The following is a 24,401-nucleotide window of genomic DNA, read 5'->3' on the forward strand; positions in this document are numbered from 1 at the left end:
TGTGCTGTACCTCATCATGGCTGATGTGAAGTGGATACGGGGTTTCTGCTGTGTTATGGTTTAGTTTGTCTTGTGTAGGATGTGCTGTACCTCATCATGGCTGATGTGAAGTGGATACGGGGTTTCTGCTGTGTTATGGTTTAGGTTGTCTTGTGTAGGATGTGCTGTACCTCATCATGGCTGATGTGAAGTGGATACGGGGTTTCTGCTGTGTTATGGTTTAGTTTGTCTTGTGTAGGATGTGCTGTACCTCATCATGGCTAATGTGAAGTGGATACGGGGTTACTGCTCTGTTATGGTTTAGTTTGTCTTGTGTAGGATGTGCTGTACCTCATCATGGCTAAAGTGACGTGGATACGGGGTTTCTGCTCTGTTATGGTTTAGTTTGTCTTGTGTAGGATGTGCTGTACCTCATCATGGCTGATGTGAAGTGAATACGGGGTTTCTGCTGTGTTATGGTTTAGTTTGTCTTGTGTAGGATGTGCTGTACCTCATCATGGCTGATGTGAAGTGGATACGGGGTTTCTGCTGTGTTATGGTTTAGTTTGTCTTGTGTAGGATGTGCTGTACCTCATCATGGCTGATGTGAAGTGGATACGGGGTTTCTGCTGTGTTATGGTTTAGTTTGTCTTGTGTAGGATGTGCTGTACCTCATCATGGCTGATGTGAAGTGGATACGGGGTTTCTGCTGTGTTATACACTTTTGCCCTTGGAGAACTATCTCCTTCCTCAGAGTGGTAAATCAGTCAGGGATCGGAATGCTCTGATTGGCCTTATTCTGTTACAGGGGGAGGAGTCTGATATATGGACCTATTCACTTTGTATATTTGAAATATATTCAGTGGGGGAAAAAAGTATTTAGTCAGCCACCAATTGTGCAAGTTCTCCCACTTAAAAAGATGAGAGAGGCCTGTAATTTTAATCATAGGTACACATCAACTATGACAGACAAATTGAGAAAATAAAATCCAGAAAATCACATTTTAGGATTTTTAATGAATTTATTTGCAAATTATGGTGGAAAATAAGTATTTGGTCACCTACAAAAAAGCATGATTTCTGGCTCTCACAGACCTGTAACTTCTTCTTTAAGAGGCTCCTCTGTCCTCCACTCGTTACCTGTATTATGGCACCTGTTTGAACTTGTTATCAGTATAAAATACACCTGTCCACAACCTCAAACAGTCACACTCCAAACTCCACTATGGCCAAGACCAAAGAGCTGTCAAAGGACACCAGAAACAAAATTGTAGACCTGCACCAGGCTGGGAAGACTGAATATGCAATAGGTAAGCAGCTTGGTTTGAAGAAATCAACTGTGGGAGCAATTATTAGGAAATGGAAGACATACAAGACCACTGATAATCTCCCTCGATCTGGGGCTCCACGCAAGATCTCACCCCGTGGGGTCAAAATGATCACAAAATCCCAGAACCACACGGGGGGACCTAGTGAATGACCTGCAGAGAGCTGGGACCAAAGTAACAAAGCCTACCATCAGTAACACTCTACGCCGCCAGGGACTCAAATCCTGCAGTGCAAGACGTGTCCCCCTGCTTAAACCAGTACATGTCCAGGCCCGTCTGAAGTTTGCTAGAGTGCATTTGGATGATCCAGAAGAGGATTGGGAGAATGTCATATGGTCAGATGAAACCAAAATAGAACTTTTTGGTAAAAACTCAACTCGTCATGTTTGGAGGACAAAGAATGCTGAGTTGCATCCAAAGAACACCATACCTACTGTGAAGCATGGGGGTGGAAACATCATGCTTTGGGGCTGTTTTTCTGCAAAGGGACCAGGACGACTGATCCGTGTAAAGGAAAGAATGAATGGGGCCATGTATCGTGAGATTTTGAGTGAAAACCTCCTTCCATCAGCAAGGGCATTGAAGATGAAACGTGGCTGGGTCTTTCAGCATGACAATGATCCCAAACACACCGCCCGGGCAACGAAGGAGTGGCTTCGTAAGAAGCATTTCAAGGTCCTGGAGTGGCCTAGCCAGTCTCCAGATCTCAACCCCATAGAAAATCTTTGGAGGGAGTTGAAAGTCCGTGTTGCCCAGCGACAGCCCCAAAACATCACTGCTCTAGAGGAGATCTGCATGGAGGAATGGGCCAAAATACCAGCAACAGTGTGTGAAAACCTTGTGAAGACTTACAGAAATCGTTTGACCTGTGTCATTGCCAACAAAGGGTATATAACAAAGTATTGAGAAACTTTTGTTATTGACCAAATACTTATTTTCCACCATAATTTGCAAATAAATTCATTAAAAATCCTACAATGTGATTTCCTGGATTTTTTTTCTCTCATTTTGTCTGTCATAGTTGACGTGTACCTATGATGAAAATTACAGGCCTCTCTCATCTTTTTAAGTGGGAGAACTTGCATAATTGGTGGCTGACTAAATACTTTTTTCCCCCACTGTAGCTACTCCCTTATTCTCACTGTATAAATACTACAAAATGATTTAACTGTATGAATACAGCATCACAGTCAGGCAGGCTCTAAGATGAAATATATTCTGTATGGTGCCCAGGCAGGGCTAAGACAATTATACCATGCAGTGTGATGCAAATGTGATGTTCACTGGCAGTGTGAACACAGTGAGCTGGTTTTAATGGCCTTCCTAATGTCTAGTAGGCCTGTTTCTTTCATCTCATCTGCCTACAAAGTTGGCCAACTGATTGAACTCCTAGAATTATCATATCTGTGCATATGTGTAGTCAGCCATTTTAGTCCCTGTCCTTCCCTGTCAATGAAACATGAACTGCCACAGAGATGCATCAGCCTGTAGGCAAACAATAGAAGGTTATACTTTCTCTGTGCTATCTTCGCTTTAATACAGTAGCTTATGTGTCACTGCCACATTGCTTTACTGCTATTTTATTTGACTTTGTTATTATTACTAAGGAGTTTCCTAATGATATGGAGTCGATTGATAATTCCCTCATTTGTACTTTAAGCATTTGAGTTTAAAGGGGGCAATGTGATGGAGTCCAGCCCAGGGAGTGTGGCGTCTTCTCTCTGTAATCTCATGGCCCACAAACATGAATGCATCCCGTTATAAGGCAGAAGTTTGGGCTATTTGCAACTGAAAGCCGCCACGGTACAAAAGCCCTGTGATCCTAAATGACACGGCCTGTGATTCTGGAGCTTGTTTCATTAGACTTCCAAATGAGACAAATTGACTTGTCACTCTGGAGCTTGAGGAACAGAACACAAAGAAATGGTTAACTTGTCTTAATTCAGTAGCTGTTAACTTACATCAGCAATCTTAATTTTGTTTGACGAGATCTGTACCAAACAATATACACACTGAATATATTCAGTTTGGAGGGGAGTTTAGAAGGGGGAAGTGAGGCTGTTATTAGTGTCTCTAGTATTTTATAGGAAGCAAGATGATTTAAGCTGAAATAACATATTTAATACCATTCCAAAAGGGTTTGAAAAATTGCAAGCGGCACGTACAGCATAGGATATATCAGTACTATAATATATCAGCAGTAAATATATTTGCATGTCTTTGACGATGACACCACAGTCCAACCACTTTACCTCCATTTCCTCCACCACCTGTTGATTGATACTTAACCATATTGTCTTTCCTTATTGTGACTGATGTGTTTCAGTAATGTTTCCGGGGTGTTATCTGGTGGTTGTTTAGGATGCTGTTGTTCAGCTGTCTGATATGGAGAGAGTGTTATTACATTACCCCTCCCCTGATGGATGGGAGGATGGAGGGAGAGAGCGATTGAAGCATGACCCAGGCCCTGGCCCTGTAACCTGAGAAAGATAAAATCTCTCTCTTTCTATCTCCCTCTCTCTCTCTCAGCCCTGAAAACAAGGGAATACATACAGACAACACATGAGGGAGAGAGAGAGAGAGAGGGACAGAGAGGTAGTGCGAGTGGATGGGAGGAAGGAAGTCATCTGTCAAGATGAGTTATGATGCATGGCAGGGATGGGAGGGAGTAATGATGATTGGAGGGCTTGTATGGTTGCTGTAGACTCCAGTGGATATCCAGATGACTTTTCTTCACTGGGAGCCCAGCTGTGTGAAGGGGGGAGTGTGAGAGGAGAGCAGAGAGGGATGGATAGCAGTAGTGGTAAATGGCGAAAGGCTGAAGGGCATGCCGTGTCAGCGCGGATGGAGGGATGGAAAGGATGGATGACAGGAGAGAAAAGGGCAGGCCAGAGGGCACTGCTACTGTGTTGCTCCCAGTCAGATGAATCTCTCTCTCTCTCTGGTCTATCAGCCCCCCACTGTGTCTCTAGCCCCACTTCTTCTCCCTCTAACTCCCCTTTCATCATCATTACACAGGCCCTCAGCCAGCCTCTCTCTCTCTCTCTCTCTCTCTCTCTCTGCAGGCAGGCAGGCAGGCAGGCAGGCAGGCAGGCAGGCAGGCATGCAGTCGTGTGTGTCCTGAATAATACATGACCCAGAGCCCTCTTGGATTCTCCACCCACGGACTAGCACCCTCCAACACTGCCTGCATGCCTCCCTCAGTGTGTGTGCATGCATGTGTGTTTTGAATAAAGCCTATAGTTAGTTCAGGCAGCTAATTGCTCCTGCCAGGGGATGTCTGGATGTCTTGTAGGATATCCTCAGTTGTTATGTGGATATTTGTACAATAACAGACAGACAGAGGGGCTACCACATCACTGTGTGTGTCTGTGCCACCCTGACAGACAGGATCAGAGAATGGTTACAGATTTTGTATATTTTTATATATACAATATATATTTTTTGATCTTACGGCACCTAGTAATCCCAGGCATTTTTTTTTAAACTGTTTTTTTTCAACCATTTTCTCCCTGAATTAAGTTCCTTGGCTCAGCTCTGCAACTCTTTAATGGGCTTGGGAGAAGCGAAGGCCGAGTCATGCGTCCTCCGAAACATGACCCACCTGGCCACCTACTTCTTATCATACTGCTCACTTGACCCGGATGTCAGCCGCACCAATATGTCGGAAGAAACACTGTTCGACTGACGACCTGAGTCAGCTTGCAGGCACCCGGCCCTGTCATAAGGTGTTAGTTGCCAAGGGAAGCCCCACCAGCCAAACCCTCCCCTACCCTGGACGGCGCTGGACCAATTGTGCGCTGTCCTATGGGGCTCCCGGTCACATCCGGTTGTGGTACAACCTGGTATCGAACCGCAGGCTGTGGTGGCGCCTCACCGCTGCGCCACCCAGGACCCCCTTTACCGATTAATATTCTATTAGGATGCTAAGTATTTCCCTAATTATATTCTATGATTGCCAGGGTAGAATTATTAGCCTCGAGATACAACATTGTTAATGTGGATTTCATGCTTTTATGCCTGATATCAGGTATGTTAATGAAGTGCCTCCACAACACAATGGACACACTCTGGTTCCTGTGGCAACACGCCTGTCAATCAAGGTCATCCATGAGATGGAGAGAAAAAAATAAGAGAGGTAGAGAAGGAGAAAGGGAGAGAGAGAGAGAAAAGGAGAGAGAGAGAGAGAAAAGGAGAGAGAGAGAGAGAGAGAAAATGAGAGAGAGAGAGAGGGAGGAAGAGAGCAAGAGTCTGATACTAAGAAAGCGAGAAAGAGAGAGAGAGAAATGCTACTCTATCTGTGGTTTGTGCTATGTGACAGGGTCATGATGTTGGCGTTTTCACAAAATGAGTTGTCACAGTGGAAGATCATTTGTTGTCCTCTATACACTATCTGAATGACACACACACACACTACATCCATATAAAAAATTGAAGAGACAATATCAGATGAATGTATACTGAATGCAATATGTTGTGAAAGCTAGCATTGGGCAGTTGACTCTCTGCTGTCTCCTGCTATGGCTCCATGCACTGTAAATGAGCAGAGAGGCTAAACCCTGACAGCACTTAAGGAGTGTCTCCCCATGCATCTCTCCTCTGTGATTGTTGTTGATGCTACTCATCCAGGGCTAGATTAATGCATGCAGGCTGTCAGGGAATGGCTAGGGTTTCATATTTCATATAAGTGCTGCAGCCTAAGTGTGCACTGTACTGTGCTAGAGAGATAGAGAGAGAGACAATCGATAGTGTTTGAGCCCTGTCTCTCCCTGGTGCCTGCCCCAGCTCAGCGCACGCATGGGCTAACCCAGCATCACTGCTACACTGCTATTGCTAATGCTGCAGACACTGCTGCTGCTGCCACAGTCTGCTTCCTCAAACTCCACCGGCCGCACCATCTCTCATTACTAAACAGGGGCCGCTGGCGCTCCAGGATCGCTGACATGGACACAGGAGAACCCCTCAGCCATCTGCTGCGTCACAGCCCGTATCCTAACGCACCTCTGGTCTCAAATCACAATGCATCATCTTTCTCCGCTCAGCGCCCGAGAGGATTGTGACGTGTCAGTCTGCCACTTCCCCACCTCCAGTTTCATTCCCCCTGTGTTGTAGTACAATCTCCTCGTTCCAGCCTGAGAGGAGAGAGAGGAAGAGAGAGGGAGAGAGAGAGCAAGGGATAGAGAGGGAGATGTTTTTGAGTTTGTTAGCAGGGAAATGAGAGGAGAGTGATTGGTGTTAGTGGTGCGTTGTGTTCCATCTGCTCTCCAGAGAATCCCAGGTGAGCTTTATCCTGCTGTAAGGTAAGAAGGCAAACTGATTAGTGATGATTTCTCCTCCTCCTCCCCAAATCCCTAGTTCCCTCTTTCCGTTCCTCCCTCTCTCACGGTAGAGCAGTGCATGCAGGCGTTTAGGTGTGTGTGTGTGTGTGTGTGTGTTTGGCTCAGCCGGAATAGTATTCCCCAGACACATCACACACATGCTGTACAGTACGTTAGATGGGCATGTTTACCATTTACCATCTAGGGCATGTATAGAAATAGACGGAGTAGCAGGAGTGCTGTGTGTGTGTGCATGTGTGTGGGTGCATGTATGTGTGTGTGCATCTGTGTGTGTGTGTGTGGACCATGATGAGCTCACATGCTAGCTTCACGCAGGCGGGCCCACCTGAGACTATCTGTGTGTGATGGTGATTAGGGAGGATGTGACGAGGGTATGTAGGCGCTGGGGGGAGGGGGTGTTTGTGGAACACCGTGGGCTGACTCTGTAACTCTGGAAAGCCTCCTCTGCAGTTTCTGTACAGGTTCTTTACGTTGCATTCATTCAGCAAGCACAAACGAGAGCATCTTTAGTCTCCTTTCTGCCTCTCTGTCGCTTACCCCCTCCCTCCCTCCCTCCCTCCCTCAGTGCTAGAAGGTATGTTTCATTGCTGTGCTGTGAGAGGTGCTGATGTTTACCCGTCTGAATGGCTACTCTGTAGCAGTGTTTGCTGCTCACATGTCACGCTGGTCTGAGTGTCCGTCGGACCGGTGATCTGCATAAGCTCTGCTTCCACCCCGAGGGAGGCCACTCTCCCATCTGTGTTAACGACTCACAGAACCCTACTGAGGCAGAGAGGCTGTGCCTTGGGCTTTTCTGCAGGGCCATACGACACAACATACCTTCTGGTCTTTCTAAGGAGATGGGAGAAGAGAAATAAACAGAAACAAGCAGAAAACAGAAACGCAGCAGCAGCACTCCTCCATGGCTCGATGGTTTAGCCTGGTTGAAGGGCGATAGATATAATAAATATCAATATCAAAAATATCTATCGCCGTTCAACCAGACTAAACCATCGAGCCATGAAGGGGTGCTGCTGCTGCTTTTCTGTTTTCTTCTCCTTAGAAAGACCAGAAGAGAACAGTGATTTCACTGTGATTTCAGAAAGAGAATGATGAGGACAAAAAGGGAGGGAAAGTGACGAGGGAAACGAGAGGAGTGGATGAGGAGAGGGAGGAAGAGGGGGAAGAAGGCAGATAGGCCTAAGGAGGAGTGACTGGGTCTACACGCTTAGAAAAAAGGGGATCCAAATGGGTTCTTCGGCTGTCCCCATAGGAAAAAACATTTTTTGGTTCCAGGTAGAACCTTTTTTGGTTTCAAGTAGAACCCCCTGTGGAAAGAGTTCTTCAGGAACTATAGAGCACAATGGTAGCCTTAGTACTATGTATGTGGTCCTCTGTAGCTCAGTTGGTAGAGCACGGCGCTTGTAACGCCAAGGTAGTGGGTTCGATCCCCGGGACCACCCATACACAAAAAAATGTATGCACGCATAACTGTAAGTCGCTTTGGATAAAAGCGTCTGCTAAATGGCATATTATTATTATATTATGATAATGATTCATAATATGGACGCTGAAGGCTCCATTGAAGTGATAACCATTGATGAATATATTATAAACACGTTGATGAATATGTATTTATATGGTGCTAAGCTACTATGAGAGAGGAAAAGAGAAGGGTCACTTCAACATGGTGTGATAAGTACTACAGGACGTATCTGTCTGGGGGCAGTAGCCTATGCATTAATTAATCTCTGATTCACTGCTACTTTCCTAAAAGGAGGAAAATATGTCTGAATCATCATGGTTTCTAATGGCTCCAAAATTCACTCTATATTTTTTTAAATGCATATTTAGTGGTTCACACACAGCAGCTGTTTTAGTTGGAGTAAAGTCTCGTAGTAAATGGTGATCATTTACTGTAGGAAGATCAACCATTTACGTCCAGGAGAAAAGCATGGAATTAACCATTAACTGATACAACCGGATTGATATCAGTGCATCACCGTACTAATGGTCCACTTGCTGAAGTTCAAATGCCCACTAAACCCACCTTACCTATTTCAAAGACCCACCCAATCCATTCCACCTTGTTCAAAGCCAACGTATCCTCACTTGCCCTTCAGAAGTATGTCTGTTCCTGGCTCTGCAGGACTAAAGCCAAGCCAAGCCACTCTACAGAATGAGAAGACTCCCTCTAAATGGCCGGACTCCTCCCTCTCGTCTGGAGACAGACATAAATCTAACAGTAATGTCTGCAGACGAGCCCAGTGTTGAACCTCTTACAGTAGTGTCAGTAATGCTGAACCAAAGCCAACAGTCATTCTGCCCTGGACCAAAACCTCCAAAGAGGCACATTCTGTCAGATACTACATCCAACACTTAAACTCAAACAGAATAGAGGGGAGGTTTTAGTTGTGACGTGTTAGGTCTAGTGGATTAGATCACCTTGTTCTACTTATTGATCTATTGTTGGTCTCCTCTCCTTGTTCTGGTTGGCTCTGAACAGTGAGATTTGAACTATAGCTGAGCTGGGTTGCATTGGTCTAGAGTTGGGAGAGATCCCCATTGGAGTTAGTAAGTGTTTGAGCGATTGGTCTGAGTTATCCTGCGTGCTTCTGACTCCTTAGGCTGGCAGTGCTGGGGAAGCCTGACAATTTACTCATTAATATGTCCGAGTTTTTTATCCTCCATCTACATCCAAATCAGAGCCAAGTGCTCTCGGTACTAATCAGAGGAAGGAGGTGGAGGTGAGGCCTGGGCCTCTGGTCAGCTGGCTGGATGGTTAGCTGACTGACTGGCTGGATGGCTGGTTCTAGATGGACGAAGGGTTATACAACTCACACAACCTATAGATACCTGTGGGAGGGATGGATGGAAGGCTTGAGGGACAGAGGGATTGAGGGACAAAGGGATTGAGGGACAGAGGTATGGACGGATGGAGGAATGTAGGATGGAAGAACAGAGGGATTAAGGGATGGAGAGACAGGTCAGGAGACAGTCCTGTTTTGTGGACAGCTGTAGAGGGTCTGGTTTGCTCTATTTGAATTAGTAGTTTATTCTAGTCAGGCTTATTAACCAATTATTTATACACTAGATGTCTGATTGGGGCGCTGTGTTGAAGCCATCGTGGCTCCATCTTGGCACTCCCTCACCATTGTAAAAAAAATATTTTGGAAGGTATAGAAATGCATTTATTAATGTCTATATTTGTTTTTGCCACATTTAGTATATTACAGACACCTTAATTAATTAATTAATTAATCCTTGAAACATTTAATTGAAATACTGTAGAATTCCATTCATTCCTATGGAGGACTGCCAATATGGCCGACCGGTGGCTTCAAAGCCTCTCAATGGCCAATTAATAGCATTGGCAATCCAGGGTTTATATACATCATTGTTATCAACCCAGCTGTGGCAAAGATACGGTAGCTAATGTAAGTGGATTGGGCAAAACATAGAAAATTACCTACCTTTCCCAAAGCCTAACCCAATGCCCAGTCTTACTGTATCTGAACCTCTTTTCCCATCCCTAACTCTAGCCCAGCCTCATCTTGTATATCTATAGAGGGCTACAGCTACTTTACTCTCTGGAAGATGGTTTTAAACCACAGCAACATTTACACTTTACATTTGAGTCATTTAGCAGACGCTCTTATCCAGAGCGACTTACAGTTAGTGAGTGTATACATTTTCATACTCTTCTATTACAATAACTAAACAGTGCTACAATCAGTTTCTAACAAAACCCATTTTACATAAATAGCTTATTGTGAATAATAAACCCAATTTATACAGTCATTGTAATGAACACAGCTCCTCTGGCTATGAGCAGTCACTGTGATGTAACGAACACAGCTCCTCTGGCTATGAGCAGTCACTGTGATGTAACGAACACAGCTCCTCTGGCTATGAGCAGTCACTGTGATGTAACGAACACAGCTCCTCTGGCTATGAGCAGTCACTGTGATGTAACGAACACAGCTCCTCTGGCTATGAGCAGTCACTGTGATGTAACGAACACAGCTCCTCTGGCTATGAGCAGTCACTGTGATGTAACGAACACAGCTCCTCTGGCTATGAGCAGTCACTGTGATGTAACGAACACAGCTCCTCTGGCTATGAGCAGTCACTGTGATGTAACGAACACAGCTCCTCTGGCTATGAGCAGTCACTGTGATGTAACGAACACAGCTCCTCTGGCTATGAGCAGTCACTGTGATGTAACGAACACAGCTCCTCTGGCTATGAGCAGTCACTGTGATGTAATGAACACAGCTCCTCTGGCAATGAGCAGTCACTGTGATGTAACGAACACAGCTCCTCTGGCTATGAGCAGTCACTGTGATGTAACGAACACAGCTCCTCTGGCAATGAGCAGTCACTGTGATGTAACGAACACAGCTCCTCTGGCTATGAGCAGTCACTGTGATGTAACGAACACAGCTCCTCTGGCTATGAGCAGTCACTGTGATGTGTGCTGCAGTGCTACAGTGTTGTGTTGTTTTCTGAGACATGGTTTGTGTTATTTTCCAGAAGGTGTGTTTACCTCATGGCACTGCGTCTCTAATGATAGTCACAGATCTGGGACAAGGAACGAACGAGTGGTCTGTCGGCTCGGCTGTCTGAAGATTTTATACAGCCATTGATGTTAGTTAATTAGGAGTTGGTTGAGAAGTGAAACTCATCTCACTAAATATCTGTAGGCTTAGATTATAAGTAGGGAAACACTCTCACAAAACATCTGAAGGCTCACATTGCAACATTATAATATGGTATAAGAGCTGTATTATATAATATAGGGCCAGAGCTAAACAGAGCAAAAAACTGCCATTTCTATTATATTGAATTATTATTAAGTTACCACAAAGTGCCAATTTCAGGAAGCACCTCTTTACCACTTACAGTAATTTCAGGAAGTGCCTCTTTACCACTTACAGTAATTTCAGCTAAATACAAAGCATGATTACCCTTTCTACTGCTTTCTCTGAGACGGTGGCCTATAGCAACGGCAGGTAGAGTGTAGCCTGATCCACCTCTGACAGCCCATCTGACCTCATTGGAAGTGGGAATGAATGTCACACCTTCCTGCATCCTTCCTTCCTCACGCAGCCCATCGCTCATTGATCGCCAGGGCGCTTCCGCTCTCCCGATCTCCTGGCCTCCTTTAAGAACAACCCTCCCTCCATCCTCACACTGATCTATAATAGGCCCTACAGATATATACAAGCAGTGCCTTGAGGAGATGGAGAAGGCTGAAAGAGGTGTCACATCACAAAGAAAGATGCGCTGAGAGAGAGAGAGAGAGAGAGACTGCCTTCAAAGGATTGGCCTAGTTAGTGTCAGATGTACGCATCACACACATCAATCATTTACCATTCAGGAACACTGACAACAATAGCAACGTGCTCCAGATAGTGATGGTGAGAGGATGAGGTGTTTTTTTCCACTCTTTCTCCTATCGCCTCACAGCATCTCTGGCTACCATATTGGCCCTTTGTCTCTCTGTGTGAAAAGGAAATGCACCTTTACACCGTGGCAGGAGGGCCGTGAATGAGGACTAAACCTCTCTGTTGTCTCTGGTCTGTCTGACTGGGTAGGCTTTACAGATAATAGGATAAGTAGTCATGATGGGAGGGAGGTTGGCTCTGATATTGTCTCTCTCTCTCTCTGTGGTTATTGTCCATCACTCATCCTAATGGCATCATCAGTAACTACTCTACTGTAGCCAGATGCATTACCTTGGACCTCCCTAATAGCACTACCTTACATCCTCTAATACAGTCTTTCCCGGCTCTCCACTTCACTGTACATCTTCTAATATTCTCCTCAACCCAGATTTCATTGTGTAACTGAACCACGACTGTACATTCTCTAATAATCTATAGCTCATATTGTAGTGTAACTGAACCACTACCGTACATTCTCTAATAATCTTGCAGCTCATATATCGTAGTGTGACTTTCCAATATGGGTTAGGGTGACAGAGACTCATTCAGAGTTTATCAATAGAGATGTACCATTCAAATAAATGATTACCATTAAGTTGTTATGTAGTTAGATTGATAAAAACAAAGTCAAATTGATTGTATAATTTATTCTCTGAAAAATGGTGACGTAAAAAAATGATAATGTCATGATGTTGAACTCAAAAGATGCCAAATGATTGAACAGAGCAGTAGCTGAGTTCATCTGTCTGGATCAAGTGCCATTCTGTGACTTTGGCTAATATGCCTTCTTGTTGGCCATGGTATTGTTTTGGTATTGAGTATCGTGATGGTATTGAGTATTGTTATACTAAACCTGTTATCGGTATCGAAGTCAAAATTCTGGTATCGTGACAACACTAGCATGCATTGACCAAACAGCATGCAGTTAACAGATTTTTCCAAATGAGAACGATGCAGCTTTCCACTTTGCTTCTTTATATAAATCCACATGTTCTATATTATACTATTCATTTGTGTAACTTGCTCTCTGCAAAACACTGGTTAGTTGGTCTTTGTAACGATCCCGGCTGTCTGAGTCGGGTCCTGTCTGGTGACTAGTTTTTCCTGTTCGTAATCTCCAGTTTCCCGAGGGTTCGGGAACGCTCCGGGGAGCGCTCTGGTTTTCCGCACCTGCATCCCATCAGCAATCTGCACACCTGGTCCTGATCATCACCCTTCTTAGGCTCTGGCCGAACATCCAGTTCCTGCCGGATCGTTAGCTATGAACAGTATGTTTGTCAGCGTGTCAGCCTCTGAGCCCTTAGTTAGTTTTGTTGTTTTGCACCTTGTTACTTGCTGTGTACTGACCTCCGTTTTTGTTCTGTCTGCAGTCTCTCACCCGAACCTTCACCCAACCTCTGCCTGATGGTCGGCGGCTGCCGAGCCAGTACCGGACCAACCACTGCACCCTCAACAACCCATCCACGCCACCCGCTCTGTTCCCTGGATTATTCAGCCTCACTCGGAATCTACTAAATAAACACTCACCTTTCTCTCAACGTACCTTGTCCTTGTCTGCTTCTGGGTTCTGGCATAGTAAACCGTGACAGAACGATCCGGCCAGTAATGAACCCAGCGGACCTGGACTCCGTTCGCCATGCTATTACCCAGCAGGAGAAGATGTTGGGCCATCATAGCACGGTACTACAGGAGATCGCGTTGTCAGTTCGGAACCTTTCTACCGGTCTGGCGGAGGTCCAGAACCAACGTAAGTGTCCGGTGGAGGATCCACTACCGGTTTCACCCATCTCGCCTGCCGCTTCTGAAGCTGTGTCCATCCGTGAGCCCAAGGTTCCGACGCCGGATAAATATGAGGGGGAGCTGGGAAGATGCCGTTCCTTCCTTATGCAGTGTGGATTAGTGTTCGATCTACAGCCCTACTCTTATGCCACAGACAAGGCTAGGATAGCCTTTGTGATTGAGTTGCTGCGTGGTCGAGCGCTGGAGTGGGCTTCAGCCGTTTGGGAACGACAGGATCCCTGCATGGCTTCATACCAGGGGTTCACGGCCGAGATGAGGAAGCTCTTCGACCATTCCGTCCGAGGGAGGGACGCAGCTAGGCGCCTGTTTTCGCTTCGCCAAGGAACTCGCAGCGTGGCCGACTTCGTGATCGAGTTCAAGACGTTGGCTGTGGAGAGTGGGTGGAACGAGGAGTCGCTGCAAGCGGCCTTTTACCAGGGTCTGTCGGAGCAGCTCAAGGATGAGTTGATCTCCTATCCGGAGCCTAGTGACCTGGACAGCTTGGTAGCCTTGTCTATTCGGGTGGATAATCGAGTCCGAGAGCGAAGGAGGGAGAAGCAATGGGGTCCGTCCAATCGATCAGCTTCTCAGTTCCCAGTCGGGTCGGGTGGTGGACCAGAACACGTCGATCATTCTCCACCACAATGGATTAGTGGAGAGGTCCTCTCTCCCGATTCTGAACCCATGCAAGTGGGGCGGCACGGGTTAACCAAGGAGGAGCGTCAACATAGACGTAAGACCAACTGCTGCCTCTACTGTGGTAGCTCGGGACATTACATCTCCACTTGTTCCCGGCGGTCGTCAAACTGCCCGGCTCGCTAAAGTTGGGAGGACTTTTAGCGAGCCAGTTTCAACCTCTCAGTACCTCTGTCAGACCCCCGTTTCCCGGCTACCCTTGTGAACAGGAATCAGAGCTTAGCGCTTAACGCTTTTATCGATTCAGGTGCCGATGGAAGCTTTCTTGATGCCGAGTTGGTGGAACAGCTGGGGCTTTCCAAGGAGCAATTGCCGGAAGCCATTGAAGCGACCACTCTGAACGGCAGTAGTCTGGCACGTATCACGATGAGGACTGAACCGGTTAAGATGCGGTTGTCGGGGAATCATTCTGAGATGATTTCATTCTTCATTCTGCCGTCTTCCCATGTTCCTCTGGTCCTTGGATACCCCTGGCTGAAGGAACACAATCCCACGTTCGATTGGGTGACGGGCAAGGTAACGAGTTGGAGCCTTGATTGTCATGCTAACTGTCTCAAGACTGCCTGCCCCCATTCGGTTCCCAGTCAGGTGATTGAGGCTAAACCCCCAGATTTGTCCCTGGTTCCCGAGACATATCACGATTTGGGGGAAGTTTTCAGTAAGCAGAAGGCTCTGTCACTCCCTCCCCACCGACCATATGATTGTGCCATCAACCTGGTCCCTGGAGCTGTCTACCCCAAGGGAAGGTTATACAGTATCTCCCGACCTGAACGTGAGGCGTTGGAGACCTACATCAAGGAGTCCCTAGCTGCTGGTCTCGTTCGTCCCTCGTCATCACCCCTGGGGGCAGGATTCTTCTTTGTGGGTAAGAAGGATGGCTCTCTTCGACCGTGTATTGATTATCGGGGGTTGAATGACATCACGGTCAAGAACAAGTATCCCCTGCCCTTGATGAGTTCTGCCTTCGACTCCTTACAGGGTGCTACGGTGTTCACCAAGCTAGACCTACGCAATGCGTATCACCTGGTCCGGATCAGAGAGGGGGACGAGTGGTTGACGGGTTTCAATACACCGATGGGTCACTTCGAGTATCAGGTGATGCCGTTTGGACTGACCAATGCTCCAGCGGTATTCCAGAGTATGGTGAACGACGTCCTGAGAGATATGATCGGTCTCTTTGTGTTTGTTTACCTGGATGACATTCTGATCTTCTCGAAGGAACCTTCCGACCACGTCCAGCATGTCCGGCAGGTTCTGCAGCGATTGTTGGAGAATCGCCTGTTCGTGAAGGCCGAGAAGTGCGAGTTTCACGCCCACACGACATCCTTTCTCGGGTACATCATCTCCAGGGGAGAGATTAGGATGGACCAGGAGAAGGTTAGAGCGGTTCTGGAGTGGGCCCAGCCCGGTACGAGATTGCAGCTCCAGAGATTTTTGGGGTTTGCGAATTTCTACCGCAGATTCATCCGGGATTACAGCCGTGTGGCCGCTCCGTTAACTGCCTTGACTTCCAGTATCAGGACCTTCAAGTGGAATCCGGAGGCGGATCGAGCGTTTCTGGATTTGAAGAGGCGATTCACCAACGCACCGATTCTCTCTCAACCGGACACGGCCCGTCAGTTCGTCGTTGAAGTGGACGCGTCTGATGTGGGAGTTGGCGCCATCCTGTCGCAGCGATGCTCCACGGACAGTAAACTCCATCCCTGCGCCTACTACTCGTCGCCTTTCGCCTGCGGAGAGGAATTACGATGTGGGTAACCGGGAGCTTCTCGCGGTGAAACTTGCCTTGGAGGAGTGGCGCCACTGGTTGGAGGGGCGGAGCAACCGTTTATTGTCTGGACTGACCACAAGAATCTTGCTTACGTGCAATCGGCTAAACGTCTCAACTCCCGTCAGGCCAGGTGGCGTTGTTTTTCGGACGATTCAAGTTTGCCCTGACGTTCCGACCTGGATCTAAGAACGGCAAGGCGGACGCCTTGTCCCGGATGTTCTCCAAGACGGAGGAGAGTGGGTCCAAGACCGAGACAATTCTCCCCCGGAACTGCGTCGTGGGAGCAGTTATGTGGAAGATTGAGGAGGAGGTGCTGGCGGCCCTTCGGACTCAGCCCGGTCCCGGTAACGGTCCACCCGGTCGGTTGTTTGTGCCTGAGTCGGTTCGTCCGGCTGTCCTCAAATGGTCCCACGCCAGCAAGATGGCTTGTCACCCTGGCGTGGCTCGGACAATGGCGTTTCTTCGCAGACGCTTTTTGGTGGCCTGCCATGGCCGAGGATACTCGGGGGTTTGTTGCTGCCTGTCCAGTGTGTGCGCAGAATAAGAGTACCAATCGGCCCAGCTCTGGACTACTTCACCCCCTTCCTATTCCCCGGCGACCATGGTCGCATCTGGCCCTGGACTTCGTCACTGGGTTGCCCGCTTCTGAGGGGAACACGGTCGTTCTGACTATCGTGGACAGATTCAGCAAGTTCGCCCACTTTGTGCCAATTGCCAAGCTTCCCTCTGCCTCGGAGACGTCCGAGATCCTGGTTAGGGAGGTTTTCAGGGTCCACGGTTTGCCCAGTGATATCGTTTCCGACCGTGGCCCTCAGTTTACCTCTGCTGTCTGGAAGTCCTTCTGTTTGGCCATTGGAGCTACAGTCAGTCTCACATCTGGTTTTCACCCCCAATCCAATGGTCAGGCGGAGAGAGCCAACCAGAAGATGGAATCCACGCTACGCTGTCTGGTCTCTTCCAACCCCACCTCCTGGGTCTCTCAGTTGCCTTGGGTTGAGTATGCCCACAATACTCTTCCTACATCTGCCACTGGGATGTCTCCCTTCCAGTGCCTGTATGGCTACCAACCTCCCCTGTTTCCTTCTCAGGAGAAGGAGCTCTCAGTGCCTTCTGTTCAGGCCCATATTCGTCGTTGCCACCGGACCTGGCATCGGGCCAGAAGGGCACTCCTTAGAGTTTCGGACCGGTATCAGCTCCAGGCGAATCGTCGCCGGATCCCCGCTCCCACCTATACCATCGGAGATAGGGTTTGGTTGGCCACACGGGATCTTCCGTTACGGACTGAGTCTAGGAAGTTGTTACCGAAGTTCATTGGTCCGTTTGTGGTGGAGAAGGTGATCAATCCAGTGGCAGTTCGACTCAAACTACCGAGGACGCTCAGAGTCCATCCCACCTTTCATGTCTCCTGCCTCAAGCCTGTCTTCCTCAGTCCTCTGTTGCCTCCTCCGCCTCCTCCTCCTCCTCCTCGGATGATCGGAGGTGGTCCTGCCTACACGGTGCGTCGCATCATGGATTCCAGACGGCGGGGCCGGGGTTTCCAGTATCTCGTGGACTGGGAGGGGTATGGCCCTGAGGAGAGGAGTTGGATTCCGCGGCGACAGGTCCTTGATGCGGACCTCATCAGTGACTTCTACCGCCTCCATCCTGGCGCTCCGGGGAGTCCGCCCGGTGGCGTTTAGTCGGAGGGGGTACTGTAACGATCCCGGCTGTCTGAGTCGGGTCCTGTCTGGTGACTAGTTTTTCCTGTTCGTAATCTCCAGTTTCCCGAGGGTTCGGGAACGCTCCGGGGAGCGCTCTGGTTTTCCGCACCTGCATCCCATCAGCAATCTGCACACCTGGTCCTGATCATCACCCTTCTTAGGCTCTGGCCGAACATCCAGTTCCTGCCGGATCGTTAGCTATGAACAGTATGTTTGTCAGCGTGTCAGCCTCTGAGCCCTTAGTTAGTTTTGTTGTTTTGCACCTTGTTACTTGCTGTGTACTGACCTCCGTTTTTGTTCTGTCTGCAGTCTCTCACCCGGAACCTTCACCCAACCTCTGCCTGATGGTCGGCGGCTGCCGAGCCAGTACCGGACCAACCACTGCACCCTCAACAACCCATCCACGCCACCCGCTCTGTTCCCTGGATTATTCAGCCTCACTCGGAATCTACTAAATAAACACTCACCTTTCTCTCAACGTACCTTGTCCTTGTCTGCTTCTGGGTTCTGGCATAGTAAACCGTGACAGTCTTAGCAAGCTGCAAATGTGAGAAAAAAAATTGCTAGCTAAATCCACTGAGATAATCAGAGAGGAAAAGCCGAAGAATATTCTAAAATCTTTGTCTCAATGTACATATCTATTTAAATCGTTCCTACTCTGCCACAACCATCTCCTCCCTTACTTTTTCATAATTGTCATGCCAAACAACTGCATTCCAACCATAAAATGAGAATGATCATAATTTTTCTATGATTCCAACAGTTTACACAAGTGTTTTGAGCTACAATCGCAAGTAAATTCGCAATATTTGGTAGAAAATTGCCCATATCGTGCAGCGCTAATTCTTTGTAAATTTTGTAGACAGTGAATGTTTTTCCGCCATCAAATATCAAGACATATTATTGATTCATCTGTATAGTTACTTTCTTTTATATATTTTTTGTTTTTTACCAAAACGGGTGGGGAGGATGCTTTGTCATTGCTTCAATTAAGGATTCTACCTGTAAAATAAACAGATTTTTTCTTGGCAGTTTCTCCTCTCCTGGTTTGTTGTTATTTGTTCCCTGTCAGAAACCCATCTGTGTACCGTGACTAACCCTAATCCTAACCTGGGTGAGAGCTGATCTGCTCTGAGAGCTCCAAGGTGACTCTGCTGCAGCCTGGTCACTGTATATGTGTAGTGATTAGAATAGCAGCTCGTTGGGGAGTCCAGTACTAAATATTTCATCTGAAAGGTAGGCTGTGGCACAACATGACACGCTGCCTGGTCCTTTTTTGCCTAGGGAACCAACACACTCTTTGGCGGCTGTGCAGGTGCCTGTAGGTTGCATTGTGTTTAGAGGGAATGTGTGTGTGTGAGTGTAGGCACAGCAGCAATGGGGTGTGAAAGAGACAGCAGAGGAAACAGAGTAGGCTGGTTGCTGTGTTTTGATCAGAGGGATATGGAGATAAAAATCTTCTCATCCTAACAGAGAGATGTAGCACTGGGACTCCACATGGAGGGAGAGATGGAGACAGACAGAGAGATTAAATGAAGTGTAGATCTAGAAGAGGAGGGGAAATGGTTTTCGCTCACCCTCTTTCTCCTCTCCCTGTCTCTCTCTCACCCTCTCAGATATGTGTCACAAAGATGTCCACACGCAGCGGCCAGGGAAAGGACTCGGTCATCACGCCCCTGGACACCATCCCTGAGGACAGGAAGGTAAGGGTTCAGCGGACACAGAGCGGTTTCGACGCCTTCGAGAAACCAGCCAGCCAGGTGAAGAGGGTGCACTCAGAGAACAATGCCTGTATCTCCTCCAAAGCCTCCTCTACCGGGAAAGAGTCGCCCAAACTGCGCCGACACTCCAGCCCCAGCTCTGTAAGTCTATACAGTAGCCTACACACTGTATGCTACATACTGTATATAAATTACACAGCACAGTCTATAGTATACACAGTACAGTCTATAGTATACACAGTACAGTCTATAGTATACACAGTTTGTTGTCTACACACTGTACAGCAGGGATCATCAACTAGATTCAGGGCTGATTTCTTGTTGAGCGGATGGTCGGGGGGCCGGAACATAATTACAAATAATTAGAAGACTGCAAATTGACCGCAAGAAGCCCAAACAGATATGTTTGACTAAAACATAATCATTTCAAGCCTTACTTACATTTGTATATGTCACGGTCATTGAGAGACGGGTCAGACCAAGGTGCAGCGTGGAATGCATACATGTTTATTAACAAAGTTAACACACGACAAAACAACAAACGCACCGCACCGCACCGCACCGTACCGTGTACCGTACCGTACCGTACCGTACCGTACCGTACCGTACCGTTCACAATGGCTACACACAAACAGGCCTAACAAGAGTCAAGATCCCACAACATAGGTAGGCAAAATGGCTACCTAAGTATGATCCCCAATCAGAGACAACGATCGACAGCTGCCTCTGATTGGGAACCACACCCGGCCAACATAGATCTACACATACTAGATCATACACATAGATATACATAGAAACTCACACCCTGACAGTATACGATCACGTGTCTCTCTATTATGCGTGGGAATACTTGGGAACAGATTTTTAAAATTAAAATCACTTGGAGCTGATATCCTGATTTTTCTTTTATGTCCAACAATGAACATTTAAAAAAATAAAATGTTTTTTTGTTATTGTTTTTTTGCTCAGGAAACTTGGGGGGGCAAATGAAACCACCGCCAGTTGGGGAACCCTGCTGTACACTATATACAATACACAGTGCGGTCGAACAGTACACAATATAGGCCTGCAGTACATTATACTGGTTGGCGCGACTGTAGTATGCATTGGTTGAAGCTCAATGTTAAATTCAAATCTCCCTACCATCATATGTAAGCCAATATGACACCCTCCCCGCTTCTCGTCATGATCCGTCCGGCCGTTACCAAGAACCACTATACCGTATTCTTGACAGGGTTGCTAGCATTAGGGTCGTTAGACAATTTTTTGCCCAAATCTAGCTAAAATTTTAGATGTCGTTTTAAAACGAGGCTACATCGTCCATAAGGTGACAATTAGACTTAGATCCATTTGGACTAAATACGTTTTGTAGGTGCAACAGTTTTGATTAAATTCACAATTTATTGCTCTCACGTGCACATTTCTGCCCAATAAAAACCAAGGATGTGTTACCTTTTTGTAGCATTTCTGACAATGCTATCATCTTTTCAGCCGAATCTCAGAGTTCTAAAACCGGGTGCAATTAGGTTGTTGCGCAACAGTAGCAGCTAGCTAGTAGAATGCTTGCAGCTGTAGCTAGCTAGATTACACCAGTTGGATGAGAAGCAAAAGGAAGGTAGCTAGGTATATTTTGCTATGGAAGGTTTTTCATATGGCTGAACACTTGCGTGTAATCAGAGCACAAACAAATAAGCTAGCGAATGTCCTTGGCTGCTATTATGGCCACTTATATATACCAAACTTTGAGAACTGCCACGCTGCAAATGTATAATACATGCACACGCCAGAACAAAAGTGTCGCTGTTAGAAAATCCAGAGCAAATTCTATCCCTTGCCTTATGCATTAATTCAGTACGCTACCTCCTCTGTTTATGCTATTTTTTTCTTGTCATTATAATCAAAATTTGCGCTGACTGATCAACACAGTGTCAAGTTACTTTTCAATGTGTTCCCGAAAACCTGAAGTCGCCATCCACAAGTAAAAAGTAGCAGGGGTGCAGGTTACCCACAAAGCATCCAGGTAAAACAACAACATCATAATGATCATTGCTTGCTTGCGCGACCTGTGCGCAGTCAAAAGAAAATGCCATGCTTGCTAACTTAGTTAGCTATGTGATAAAATTAAACTGTTTTCAACACATCAACCGTTTTAGACAACAACAAGACATTTACCAAGCAAAATAAATAAACATTCAATCAATACTGAGTGAATGAACAAAAACATTTTGGAACGAACGCGTGCTGTCATCACCAAACTTTGACATACCTAGAACAGGGTTTGTAGTGTAAAGCTTAGCATCACCACCCTGGGATTTGAAGGTCCTGGGTTCGCCTTCCGGGGGGGCTATTTTGACCATTCTCTTTAGTGAATTGTTTTTGACACCACCCTCCCTTTCCCAACACACACACACCGGTGTGCACACGTATGCACGATGTGTGTATATTACATTTTTTAGGTGTTTCTTAAATGAGCCTTTGGGTACGTTGGGCATCGTTGAGTGGCAAGGACAGGGAGTGTGATGTGTACTAGTACTGGTGCGCGCGTCTTGCTACTACGGAGGAGAGAACGGTGGAGAGACCAGCTCTCAAACTCTCAAAGAAGACGTCGTTGCCCTCATCCATCAGATGCACGCCATCCCTACATTACAAATGCATGCGATAAGTTGCACAGGTTGTAAACGATTCTCCTTTTCAGGTGCCACTTTCTGTCATTTGAGAAGCTAAGAAATGTGTCAAGCTGGCCCACGTCGAGCTGACAAACGACTTACGCTTATTCATATGCATACAGTACATCACACACTATCAGTAGCACTTTTTTTTTTTGGTTCCAGATCTGTGAGTACTCCTATCTGATTTCATATTTATACTGCCATTTATAAATGTGTGAATGTGTGCTATTTGACTGGAGTTGGACAGCTGTGTACAGCATTACTAAAAACAGTTGGAGCTAAAGGATTTAGACCACCTATCCAATGTCAGATTTGTAAATATTTTTTCTTAGAAGTGTTTTTTACTTGTCTAATATATATATATATTTTTACAGGTGTTTCTCAGCGGTTTGTCATTTGTCACAGTGTTTGTATCAGGAGTTACCAAAATTGCTATTGATGAGCCACAGGGTCATGCAGGCTTTTTTGTTTATCAAGACCTCAGCTGTTCATCGAGACCTTGAATAGTATAATCAGGTGTGGTAGAACTGGGTTTGAACAAGAAAGCCTGCATAACCCTGTAGCTCTTCAAGCGCAATTGTGGCCATCCCTGTATGTACAAAGTTTACTATGTCTGATGAATGTACGTTTGATTGTAAATTGTTTCTTTTGTAATAACTCACTTTTTCTTTTCTTTTTTACAGATGTAGTACTAGGCCTTTCTTCAGTAAACTTTAAAGTACATTTTCATGTAAATAGTTAATGGTACAATGGTAGATGTTGATTATTTTGTGTGTTTTCCAGGAGCTTTCTCGATTGTCTTGTTAAAAGAGATCAGGGAAAACATTTCCAGTTTACGCCATATTGGCTTAAATGGGATTCAGTTTTTTCGCTCCCTCTAGAAATTCAGTTGTTAATATTAAATAAAGATTAATAACTACATTATTTCTGTTGCCATTTGTCATTATTGTGTACTTTCACTTGTATTGCTGTGCTTTGCTCCAGTACACAGTGTCTTAGTGTGGGTAGAAAGAATGCAATACATTACCTTGTATGCAGTACAAATCACATCATTGTGGGAACACCTCCTCTAAGAGTATGAATTAGGCTGTTTGAGAAGGTTTGAATCCTAAGCAACCTGCTTACACGTTGTTGGAAGTACAAGCGTGTCTGCTAAATGACTAAAATGTAAATGTAAATGTAAAATAGACTAACATAGCTACTGTAGTAGGTCAAAGCTGTGTGCTGGAAAACCTTGGTAGAGCATGGGTGGAGTAGGCATTGTGGTGCTCGTGAATTTCCTTTCTTTTTCGGCTTCAGACCAATGCCTACTTCTCACTTAAAACATAGTTTTTTGTTTTTAATGTATACAATACACAGTACAGTCTATACGTACAGTACAGTACAGTCACTAGTATACAGCACACAATGCTATAGCAATAACATCAGGCAAACAGTACGGTTGTTGTCAATAATGTGAGAAAACATAGTAGAAACTCAGATTGCGTTCTGTATTTGCAAGTGTTTTGTTTTGGCATTTAAAACTAGATTTAGATTGATGCACCCTCAGCAGGCTGGGTGTCACCGGAAGCATCCGGTTTTCAGGGGAAAAGCAGAGAAGAGGCGAAGCCTGAAAACGGATGCTTCCGTTTTCTTCCGACCTCCCTCAGGCGTGTTACATTAGGTTAAGATTGATGATCTGAAAATTAGAAAACAAGCTAACCAGAATGTAATTTCCATTTGGTGGCTGATTGAATGTTGTTACCAGAAGACTGTATTGCTTAATCATGTACATGAGACATGTTTCAAATCGTATCCTCAATGTATTTTCATTTAGCTCAATTATTATTATTGTGCACACACAATAAGATGTAATAACTATTATTATTCTTGACAGATTGCCTGTCGGCATTTCTGTAATTTGTTTGTAATTTTTCAGTATGATTTGTTTGGGCCACAACATATCTAACAATGTAAATTGATGTAAGTGTAATGTAATGTAAATGTAAAT

The 24,401-nt window shown here is 46.0% G+C and overlaps 1 protein-coding gene across 4 annotated transcripts in view; it reads left to right on the forward strand.

Moving 5' to 3' along the window:
* The window catches only part of LOC121586015 (cyclin-dependent kinase 14), a 176,656-nt gene that overhangs the window by 26,555 nt on the left and 125,700 nt on the right, over positions 1-24,401 (forward strand). For 2 of the 4 annotated variants that reach the window (XM_041902433.2, XM_041902430.1), the window contains one exon: positions 19,638-19,883. In XM_041902433.2, coding sequence (XP_041758367.1) covers positions 19,638-19,883 — 246 coding nt within the window. Of the gene's footprint in view, positions 1-6,404; positions 6,608-19,637; positions 19,884-24,401 lie in introns of those variants that run through there. The other 2 variants (XM_041902431.2, XM_041902432.2) reach the window with 2 other exon arrangements.

The sequence above is a fragment of the Coregonus clupeaformis genome, chromosome 17 (genome assembly GCF_020615455.1).
Source record: "Coregonus clupeaformis isolate EN_2021a chromosome 17, ASM2061545v1, whole genome shotgun sequence".
NCBI classification, from domain to species: Eukaryota; Metazoa; Chordata; class Actinopteri; order Salmoniformes; family Salmonidae; genus Coregonus; species Coregonus clupeaformis.